This window comes from Tasmannia lanceolata, unplaced genomic scaffold (assembly GCF_043159265.1).
Source record: "Tasmannia lanceolata isolate RefF3 unplaced genomic scaffold, GAP_Taslan_0.1 ptg000024l, whole genome shotgun sequence".
Classification (NCBI taxonomy): Eukaryota; Viridiplantae; Streptophyta; class Magnoliopsida; order Canellales; family Winteraceae; genus Tasmannia; species Tasmannia lanceolata.
Window position 1 is genome coordinate 2868011 of NW_027518701.1, and position 12032 is coordinate 2880042.

General features: G+C 36.8%; 2 protein-coding genes across 2 annotated transcripts; both read left to right on the top strand.

Annotated features, from left to right (window-relative positions):
* Positions 1-827: 827 nt before the first annotated feature.
* Positions 828-2366, top strand: LOC143857439 (protein FAR1-RELATED SEQUENCE 5-like). The gene has a single exon (XM_077367864.1). It carries the CDS (start codon positions 828-830, stop codon positions 2364-2366), a length of 1539 nt encoding a protein of 512 aa, XP_077223979.1.
* Positions 2367-5146: 2780 nt separating this feature from the next.
* On the top strand, positions 5147-12032 carry LOC143857244 (luminal-binding protein 5). Its single transcript, XM_077367665.1, has 8 exons — positions 5147-5283; positions 7153-7420; positions 7530-7744; positions 7875-8117; positions 9187-9666; positions 10428-10582; positions 11137-11219; positions 11335-12032. The coding sequence occupies exons 1-8, from the start codon at positions 5226-5228 to the stop codon at positions 11828-11830; spliced, it is 1998 nt and encodes a 665-aa protein (XP_077223780.1). The 5' UTR covers positions 5147-5225; the 3' UTR covers positions 11831-12032.

Genomic DNA, 12032 nt, shown 5'->3' on the forward strand with positions numbered 1-12032 from the left:
ATTGAGGGAAGTGCTTTAAGCAGGTACCTGTTTTCCGGTATGGACTATCTTTGGTGGGACCAACAAATGAACGGCTTAGATTAACCAAATACCTATTGAGGGAAGTGCTTATCATGTAAAATCTCGGGTATAAAAGCGTTGCTTTGGCAAAAACCCTAATTTCATTGTTTTGGGGATTGAGGAGTTGCAGCAAAAATGGTATTCATCTAAAACTGATTCGTCTTTTTTCATGGAAATTCCTATTTTTGCTTCACTGATTTCTTTAATCCATCTCTTCCTCATTTTTTTCTCCTTCTGACCATGAAAGCTTGTAGAGATAACTTATACTGAGAATGATTATATATTGTGATTTTATTTTGATGGGCCATGGCTTTCATGAGCAGAGCACATAAACTACCATGTTTGTCCTTCGCCCTCTCTATCTCGCCATGTTCGTCCTTCTGATTTTCTAATTTGGTCTAACAAAAATGGAGCAAAGTTTTTCAACGGAAGGAATTTTGGAGCTCACCGAGATCATCGAGCTCGTTAGCACTAATAGCTTAGAACAAATTGCAGAACTCTATCATCCATCTATTCCTTCATATGTAGATGATGGAGAGGTGGAGATAAACAATCAAGCAAACAATGTTGAGTCTAACATATTGTTTTCCTTATCAACAAAAACTTTCTCAAATTGCGAAGAACTTATTGCTAATATTCGCGACATGGTCTTACTTCAAGGATATGCAACATGTATTAGAAAATCTAAAAGAGATCGTTATGTTATTATTGGTTGTGATAGAGGAGGGAAGTAGCGGCGTAGAAAATTGGTATCTCAAGGGAAAATAATGGGTGGAGGGAAAAGAACAACGGCATCTCGGCTTATTAATTGTCCTTTTGAAATTTGGGGAAAGAAACGAGTTGATGGAATTTGGTGGGTGGTGCTTAAAAATATTTCGCATAATCATGTATCTTTAAGTGATATGTCAGGACATCCCTCTTGTCGCCAGTTTTCTAAAGAAGAGATTGAGCAAATCAAAGAGATGACAATAGCCGGTATTCCACCACGACAAATACTTACTTCACTTCAGCAAAGTAATCAAAATCTTCAAGCAATTGCTAGAACTTTATATAATGCAAAGGCGAAAATACGAAATGAGAGCTTATTGGGTCGTACACCTATTCAAGCTTTATTTGAAGATATTGGTCAAGGTGGTTTCATATATGATTTTAAGCATGATAAGAGTGGTCATTTGACTCATTTGTTCTTTGCACATCCATTATCGGTTGCTTTGACAAATAGCTATTCTTATGTCTTTTTGATGGATTGCACGTATAAGACAAATAGATATAAAATGCCATTACTTGATATAGTTGGTGTAACGAGTTTCAATACTTCATTTTATTCTTGTTTTGCTTTCCTGCAAAGAGAGGAGGAAGAGGACTATGTGTGGGCATTGGAGACATTTGGAAAATTTTTGGGTGTTGATGGTCATCCTTTGGTGATTGTGTCTGACAGAGAGTTAGCTCTGATGAATGCCATTCAAGTTGTTTTTCCAAGGACTACACATCTTTTATGTGTATGGCATATTGAAAAGAATGTTCTTTCAAAATGTAAGTCTCAGTTTGAAGAAAAAGAAGAGTGGGACATGTTTTTATCAACTTGGACATATTTGATAAAGTCTCCAGATGAATCAACATTTGATACGGCTTGGAAGCTTCTTGAAATCCAATACAAAGAAAAGGTATTCATTCTCAACTATCTTAGAAATACTTGGCTTCCTTTCAAAGAGAAATTTGTATATGCATGGACCGTGAAATATATGCATTTTGGAAATCATGTGACATCAAGGGCAGAAGGTGCACATGCAATGCTCAAGAAATATCTTCAAGTTTCGATTGGCGACTTTCGTGAGGTCAAAGGAAAAATTTGTCTTGCAATAGAAAATCAATTTCAAGAAATCAAAGCAAGACTTTGTAGTGAAAAAGTTCACATTCAATATAAATTTCATATTCCATTATTTAAAGAACTTGTTACTCATGTTTCCATACATGCACTTGGAGAGATTTTTAAGCAATATGAGCTGGCCACATCCGCCACACAAGTGGTTACATGCAGAGGTCATTTTTCAAATACAATGGGTCTTCCTTGTGCGGGTCTTCCTTGTGCGCACAAAATTAGGGTTAAGAAAGATGGAACATTGGAACTTGATGACATACACCAACAGTGGGGAATTGACATAAGATCATTTACTAACATTGATGGTGCACTGGATAGTGAAGGTGTACAAATAGATTGTCTACTAAAGGAGTTTCATGAAAAAATACCAACAAATGCCTCTAGTCCAAAAGGAAGATGCCCGAATCCAAACTGCTCAACTTGTTGATGTTCCATTTCCCTTCATTCATGAACCTAATGTCCATCCTCACAAAGGGCATCCAATGGGTTCACAGAAAAGAAAAGACGATAGCTCTACAAGACGTGATCATTCCGCATTTGAGATTGTTGAAAGGAACCGAAAATTTGGTGTATGCAAAGGCGTTGGACATAACAGTCGCACTTGCCAATATAAAGTCTCTGCATTGTCTTCAAGTAAGTGTGCACAGAATTTGGTATCCTAATTGTCTTCAAGTAGCTCATATTTCCAATCCAAAAAAAAAAGTAGTCTCAAATTTTATCTGTTATTGCAGGTATGGAACATACATAGTCCTTGTTCATTTATAAGAGTGAGTAAAGGCACAACTTTTGTGGCAGGTTAGAATAATTATTCAGTTTTTCAATCTTGCATTTGAATGAAATGAAGCAACCATCCCCAATTCATTTTTTGATTGCCCCATAATATGTAACTATTGGTCATGCTTGCAGGCTAAAGATTGATAAGAAGTTGGGATGGGCTGCTAGTTGAGATCTGGGAGTTGTTGTTTTAAGATTAGTTTCGTTCCTTGGATTTTTTTTGTCTTTTACTGGAAATAAATAAACATATTATTTTTGTTGATGCATGAAAATATATTTGGCATATACTAAAAGAAATAATGATCTCTTTTAGATTTTCTAATAGGATGCCACACCAAAAACGGGTTGATGCAGTCATTACTAAGATAACAGGGGCAAATTTGGCATCAGCATGTTTTTGTGGCTTTTGACGTTGACCATCTGCTTAAAGCAATCAAGGGCAAATTTAGCATGTGAAGATAACAGAACATGCCAAAAGGGTGTTCTTGTCATTTGCTAGGGTGAAAAAGTAACTTGGAGCTGATTAGTCTAAAAGGGGAGCGGAAATATCAGCTCCCTATATATATATATATATATATATATATATATATATATATATATATATATATATATATATATATAGAGGAAAGTGAAGCTACACTGCCGGTGTACCTAACTTAGCTACACCGCCGGCTTAAAATACAATGGGCCCACATTGTTTTGGTGATCCAAACCATTCATTTGATTGGCCCTCACATAGATAGGGTGTCCACCAAAAATCAGCTCCATAGGATCATCCAAACCCTTCAAACTGTGGAGGCAAAAATAGACAAATTTGTGAAGGTTTTTACACGTTCATTTTTGCCTCCACAAATCGTAGGGTTGGAATGATCCTATGGAGCTGATTTTTGGTGGACACCCTATCTATGTGAGGGCCAATCAAATAAATTCCTTGGATCACCAAAACAATGTGGGCCCATTGTATTTTAAGCCGGCGGTGTAGCTAAGTTATATATATATATATATATATATATATATATATATATATACACACACACACACACACACATAGGGAAGTGATATCAGCACAACCATGTTTTAATAATTGCACCAACTCGTCTTTTCTTTTATTACTGACCAAGGTTATTACAGTTCCCAAAAAGCTCTCACAAGCCAATTTAAAAAGAAAAGACATGGTGAGTTTGTGCAATTATTAAAACATGGTAGTGCGAATATCAGTAGCTTATCTGTGGGTGCAAAGATTAGATAATTCTGGAGAAAAAACAAAAAGCAAACCTTTCCCCAAAAACTTCAATGAAAATTCTTGAGCATTTCATAAACTTTATAAAACATTTTTGTAAAAAATTGCAAGAGGAATGATAGATGCAAGGCTATGCAAGGGCTCCTTGCATCTATCATTCCTCAAATTGCAATGGTCTTCACAAAATAACTAGAAATTTTCGTTGACCTCTGAAACTGACGCGGAAAGAGATCTCACGGACGATATGGAGAAAAAATATTACTAGGAGATAACCCAGTTGGGGACCCAGAGTGGAACCGAACAAATAGCCTTTCTTGTCCTTGATTTTTGGCTTTTTTTTCCATGAAAATGGCAAAAACATGCCATGTGGCATGTGGAGATTTGTTAGGTTCCAATCATGGTTCCACACTCGGTCTCCATAATAGCAGTCGTTTTTTTTTATGGTGTAAGAAAGTATTTTTCAAAAAGTGCTGTAGGGCAAACACCATAGGATGATCCAAATCGTCCATTTGATGTGCTACAAGGTTGTGCCCCAAAAATCATTTTCATGATATGATCCCAACCCTCGGATCTATAGGATTATCCTCTATGGATTAGAGGGCTAGGATTATCCTATGGAAAGGAATTTTTGGGCACAATATATTTTCGTTGTGGCCCATCAAATAGACGGTTTGAATCATCCTATGGGCCCCACAGTACTTTTTGATAAAAAAAAACTCGTTTTTGAAAGGGCAATGATAAATTCGCACCCCTAATGTGAATTGACGTTGAAAAGCACACGTTAAAAAAAAAAAAAAGCATTAACGGAGGCGAATTATCCTACAGGGGGTGCAAATTTATCACACCCTTTTGAAACAGTGGATTTTACCTTTCTGATGAATGGCTGAGATTAATGTAACTGAAAAATCATTTCTTTAATCCAACAAAAACTGAGATTAGTACAACTGAAAAAACTTATTCTTATACACGTGTCAAACTTTTAGAAACTCCCTTTTACTAATCAAATCCGCATCCTGTTTTGCTACCAATTGAAAACCCAGATCGAACGGTCAGAATTGCCCCAACATCAAAACACTTCCAATTGGTGGAAACCTTTAGTACTCGCAATCCTATTGGTCCACGTCATCTCATATGACATGTTCCCTCGTTCTTATTTTACGTGACGCGTTCCGGACATGAAGCCCTCTATAAATAGCTTTTAAATCACACTCGTAAGAAGATTAGAATCAGAAAGCGGAAAAAGAAAAGAAAAAAAAAACCCTAATTTACGCCATGGATCGATCGTGGAGAGATCGAGGATCTCTGATCTTGCTATTGATCGTATTATCAGGTAAATTTTTATTTTTCCTCCAATTTAATTAATTCTTTTTAGTTCGATCTCTTTTTTTAAAATAAAAGTATGAACTTTTTCTTTTGAAAAAACTGGATTTTACTTTTTAGGTTCTTCGAGAAATACATTAGATCTGTTTCGATTCCTTTGTATTTTCCTTTGAATTTCATTGCAGATTTGATCTTTTATGATAGGAAGCAATGCGAATTTTTTCATTTTATAACTATGCTGGATGCATTTATTTTCATTTTAATTTTTTAGGAGTGGATCTGATGTGATTATGCAATTTTTGTTGAGATCATGAATTTTTTAAGCTCTGAAATGATTTCTCTTCGCAGATTTAGGTAATAATCAGTAATTAATGTAGAATGCGATGTGTGGATCTGGTTCAATTTAATACTAGTAATTACTTGCCAGTAATTCAGGGGAAATCACTTTTTCTATTAATACAAACTAGAAATCTGTCCATTAAAAAAAAAAAATTAGAAATCTTTGATTCTGTTAGAACAGAAATCTGAAGAGATTAGAGATCTGCTTACTTGAAACATTAATTTTTGCCTTTTTGGTATAGTACTCTGAGGATCATGAAAGTAGCTTTGATTTTTTGTGAAGTTTGTTTTAGTTATCTAGAATCATGAGGTTGTTTATATTGAAAATATTTTTAATCATTGATAAAAAAAAAATTAAAGATAAAAGTCTCTTGGAAGTTTGAACAATTTTCTGTTATTTGCTCAAATCATTGAAATGGAATGTTTCCCTTTCAAAATTACAGTATCTCAACAAGGTTCTTTTTCTAAATTGGAAATGACGAACTGAATCATCCCTTGTTATTTGCTTGATATAAATTTTTTGTACAACGATATCATTTTCTTGTGCAACTTCATAAATTTTTTCTTGTTTTATTGTCTCTTAGTGCAACACAACTGCTCTCATTGTTCGAAGCAATATTGACTCCACGAACTGCTGTGGCAACCCCATTAATTGTTGTATTTCCACAACTTAGACCAACGAGAATGGACAACTGCCCATTCTTAACTAGCTTCTATTCACAGCTACTGCGCTTGTCCTCTTTTTATACTAGTGAACTTCCGTTCTACTGTGTGTATTGCTGAGAATTAGCCTTTTACTTTAATGTGAACGACAGAGATTAAAAGACATTATTTTTAGACAGATGAATCCCATCCCTTCACATTGAAGTGAAAAGGATGATTTCTGGGCTATGCACTTAGTCATGATGGATGTGAAAAAATCTCTGTAACAAATACACCCATTCTTGAATAACTCTTGTTTTCTCTGTTTTTTTTTGTACCATTTTCTTTTGATAGTTTTGTTGTGTGTTCTACTTACATTTACATTACCATGTCTTCCGATTTCATCATCATGTATGTGGATGTCTCATCGTGCCATGTTTTCTATAGTCATCATTTTTTATATTGGCACATGGTTCATTTGTCGAATTGAGGTAGCCCGCCTCTCTAACCAGGATATTTAATCATTTTGAGAATGAAGCTGATATTTACATCCTCTTGCTTTGGTGCCACCACCCTCTTTCCATTTAGAATCCTCCATTTTCTTGTACAGCTCAGGGAACTGGAACATCCAATGAAAATTTTTAATATAGAAGGCAGGGGGTTGGAAGTGTGGATGATTCAAATCAAGGGTGTAACAATATTAGCGCCTTTCTAAAAGTTTCCTGGTGTCTAAACACTGTATCTCTTTCATACTGCCACACGTTTTAGCATTGTTGATACGGTCATTGTGATTAAATTGTAGTCGTGGCTACTTTACTTTCTTGGTAATCTCTTCCTCTCTTTTAATTTTGAGTCAATCTGCTGATATAATGGAATGGTATGTATAATTTTGTCTCAGGATGTCTATTTGCATTCACCATTGCTAAAGAGGAGGCGACCAAGTTGGGAACAGTCATTGGGATTGACCTTGGTACAACGTATTCATGTGTTGGTGTTTATAGAAATGGTCACGTGGAAATTATAGCCAATGACCAAGGAAACCGCATCACCCCATCTTGGGTGGCATTCACGGATAATGAGAGATTGATCGGTGAGGCTGCAAAGAACCAGGCTGCTGTCAATGCCGAAAGAACTATTTTTGACGTCAAAAGACTGATTGGAAGAAAGTGAGTTTTCACCCTGTTCCATTTGTGTCATTCTGAGTGTGCTATCTTTTTCTTATATTTGTAATTTAACAGGAATATGCTTACTGAAATAGTAATATATCTGCCCCAGGTTTGAAGACAAAGAGGTGCAGAAAGATATGAAGCTTGTTCCATACAAGATTGTTAACAGAGATGGAAAACCTTATATCCAAGTTAAAATTAAGGATGGGGAAACCAAGGTTTTTAGCCCTGAAGAGATCAGCGCCATGGTTCTAACTAAAATGAAAGAGACAGCTGAAGCATTCCTTGGGAAGAAAATAAAGGATGCTGTTGTCACTGTCCCTGGTAAACAAAATTATTCATTGGATGCCTTTTTTTTTCTGCTTGTTCTCAAGCTATTGACATGCCATTTTATGGGTTTCTCTTTTGAATGACTACAAATTTTTACATGGTTTTTCTTCTATATTCTCTTCAGCATATTTTAACGACGCCCAGAGGCAGGCTACCAAGGATGCTGGTGTAATTGCTGGCCTAAATGTAGCAAGAATAATTAATGAACCAACTGCTGCAGCCATTGCCTATGGTCTAGACAAGAAAGGTGGGGAGAAGAACATCTTAGTGTTTGACCTTGGTGGTGGCACATTTGATGTTAGTATCCTGACAATTGATAACGGGGTTTTTGAGGTTCTGGCCACACATGGAGACACTCATTTGGGAGGTAAGAACTTTATCAGCAACCATTCACTTTTTGTTATTGTTCTTTTTTCTACAAATAGTTGCCATTTAGGTTGCTTAACGTGTTGAGAAACACTTGGGGAAATATTATAGGGAATCATTCTACAATTTGCACCAACTTTAGTAGCTAATTGTTTACAAAACTTAAATATAGTTCATGAAGTGTACTTATTCTTATACAAAACTTAAATATTCTTCATGAACTGTAGTTGTCCTTGTACAGTTAGAAAAGGTTGTCAACTTGTATTTAAGTGTTTTTCTGTTCTTCTAGCTCTGAAACACTTCACTCTTATATTTCAAACATGAAAAAAGCAAATTATTCAAAAAAAAAAAAAAAAAAAAAAAAGCAACCACCCACTTTGAATGTTTTTTAAACATGAGAAACTCAATCAACTGAGTTTTCAGCAACCATTAACTTTTTCTTATTGTTCTTATTTCTACAAATAGTTACCATTTAGGTTGCTTAACGTGTTGAGAAACACTTGGGGAAATATTATAGGGAATCATTCAACAATTTGCACAAACTTTAGTAGCTAATTGTTTACAAAACTTAAATATGGTTCATGAAGTGTTGTTATCCTTGTACAAAACATGAATATAGTTCACGAAGTGTAGTTGTCCTTGTACAGTTAAAAAAGGTTGCCAAGTTGTCTGTAAGTGTTATTCTTTTCTTCTAGCTCTGAAAAACTTAAATCTTATATTTCAAACATGAAAAAGCAACCACCCACTTAGAATGTTTTTTAAACATGAGAAACTCAATCAACTGAGTTTTCAGTGAACCCAAGTTGAATTTCTCAGTATCAGAGCTTGCTCGTCTAGTTTCTTGGTAGTTATGCTTTTTATAGCATGAAAAGTTACTCAACCGAGCTTTTTTGGCAACTTTGAGAAACATTTCTGAAGAATATCTCAGAATAAGATTAGCACTTTGGATTGCTACGAGTTGATGCAATCAACTGGATGCAAACTTCCATAAAATTAAAAGGTTCTAAAGAACTGGTTGTATTGTAGAGTGAGGAGCCATTTATCGAAATTGATGTTTTATTGTCCTGCAGGTGAGGACTTTGATCAGAGAATCATGGAGTACTTTATCAAATTGATCAAGAAGAAACACGGAAAGGACATCAGCAAAGACAACAGGGCTCTAGGAAAGCTAAGAAGGGAGGCTGAGCGTGCCAAGAGAGCATTGAGCAGCCAGCACCAGATCAGAGTGGAGATTGAATCTCTGTATGACGGGCTGGATTTCTCTGAACCGCTCACCCGGGCCCGTTTTGAAGAACTGAACAATGATCTGTTCAGGAAGACTATGGGACCTGTGAAGAAGGCCATGGAAGATGCTGGTTTGGAGAAGAAGCAAATTGATGAGATTGTTCTTGTTGGAGGAAGCACTAGGATTCCTAAGGTTCAACAGCTTCTTAAGGATTACTTTGATGGGAAAGAGCCCAACAAGGGAGTGAACCCAGATGAGGCTGTTGCTTTTGGTGCTGCTGTACAAGGAAGCATCTTAAGTGGAGAAGGTGGTGAAGAAACAAAAGGTATACCATTCTTTTCTACTTTCCACAATGAATAATAAAAAACCATCAAATGAGTATACCTCAATTTTTTTATGATAGACCCTAATCTAAATAGTATCAAAGACTGATATCTTAGTGGAATATTGGCTTTATAATTTTAAAGTATAATTTGCTATGATGTGGAATTTAATTATAGTTATGGAAAAATTAGGTGATTATTGGGCTCAAAATTATGTTTAATTTCGAGTCCAATAATCTGTTTGACAATCCCAAATGAGCAGGGCCTAAATGTAAATGAGTCCAATAATCAGTTTTGGACTCACAAGTGGTTCTCAAAAACCAAAACAAACAGGGCCTAAGTTATGTCAATCGAATTCCATGTCTCACTTGGTTGTGATTTTTCATTGTAGTATGGCAATATTAGCTTTGAATTTTGTCCCCCAAAAAAAAACAAAAAAACTGAGGCTGTTTCTGGCAACTCTTCCAGTGAGTAAACCCGACCTGCCACACCAATTTCTCAAAAATACAGCACAAATGCCAGGGAAGAATCAGATTTTCTGAAGCTACACTGTGTCGCTTCTGGAGATTATGATTATCCCATGTCCACCCATTTCTTCAGCTGAGAATGAGAAGTCTTGCTGAACATGCCCTAAGATTCATTTGGTTTTGAAATGGCCGGAATGCTTCATCTATTTGTATGCTGCTTACTATTATTAATTTTGGTGGGCTTTGATAGTTGTTAGCTGGAGTGACTCGGAATTTCATTGACTTACTGGATGCAGACATACTTCTCCTGGACGTTGCCCCTCTTTCACTTGGTATCGAGACCGTTGGTGGTGTGATGACTAAGCTGATTCCAAGAAACACCGTCATCCCCACAAAGAAATCTCAAGTCTTCACTACTTACCAGGACCATCAGACAACTGTCTCAATTCAGGTACTCGACATTTTCCCCTTGATTTCACACATCTTACAAGTCTCTTAATCTGTGGGTGCGGGCCAAAATGCAGCCAATGCAAATCCCAGTTGACCCGGTGTGGCACGATCGAGCACTATGTAACTGAGTACCCCGTTGCCACAGTCATAATTATTGTCATAGGAGTTTTTATTGACTTTTTAGTCTTTGTTGGGTAAAATGCATACTCTGAAGATAATGCGGCCAAGGTAAAAGAGAGCTAATTGACTCCAGCAAGTCGACGATGGCGTGTGGGGTTTTGAAAATATGTTTATAACCATATTTTTGTGATTTTCAGCACTGCAAACCCATCTTAGGCCCTGTTTGTTTTGGATTTTGAAAACTGATTGCGAGTCCAAAACTCTGTTGAGTTCAATAATCAGTTTTGAACTTGCAATCGGTTCTCAAAATCCACAACAAACGGGGCCTCAGTCTATCTGAGTTCTATTAGACATAATCATCAATTAGTTGTATGAAATTCTGTTTAGATCTTACTTGTGCTTATGCGTTTGCGAATTTGGTTGGTAATTTTTTAGGTTTTTGAGGGTGAGAGGAGTCTCACAAAGGACTGCAGGGAGCTAGGAAAATTCGATCTCTCAGGAATCCCTCCAGCTCCAAGGTTTGTCTTCTGCTTTTATCTGCTAGTAGAAAATGCTCTCTCTCTCTCTCTCAAATGCCCCCCAAATCTCCATCAAAGACTTGAACCAAATTATTAAGTACTTGTGTATGAACAGGGGCACGCCTCAGATTGAAGTCACATTCGAAGTAGACGCAAATGGAATCCTAAATGTGAGGGCAGAGGACAAGGCCGCTAAACGATCAGAGCAAATCACAATCACAAACGACAAGGGTCGGTTGAGCCAGGATGAGATTGATCGGATGGTCCGAGAGGCAGAAGAGTTTGCGGACGAGGACAAGAAGGTTAAGGAGAAGATAGACGCGAGGAACAGCCTGGAAACTTATGTGTACAACATGAAGAACCAGATTAACGACAAGGACAAGTTAGCCGACAAGTTGGAATCTGAAGAGAAGGAGAAGGTTGAGACTGCTGTGAAGGAGACTTTGGAATGGCTGGACGAGAATCAGACCGCCGACAAGGAGGATTATGATGAGAAGTTGAAGGAGGTGGAAGCTGTGTGTAATCCAATCATCACCGCCGTTTATCAGAGATCTGGTGGTGCTCCTAGTGGCGAGTCAGGCGAAGATGACGATTCTCATGATGAACTTTAGGATTTTCAGAGCGAGACGCTAAGAGAGTTTCTTTTGTTTTTGCTAACAGAGAGAAGAAAATGGAGACAACAGAGGAAGAAAAACATTGTGTTACATTTCTACCTTGTTTTTTGAAAGGTAGAAGCTTTTTTTTCCAGTGTGTAGACACCCCATTTTGACCGAACCCCAAATAAACCTGTTTGAATAAATCTCCTTAAAACAA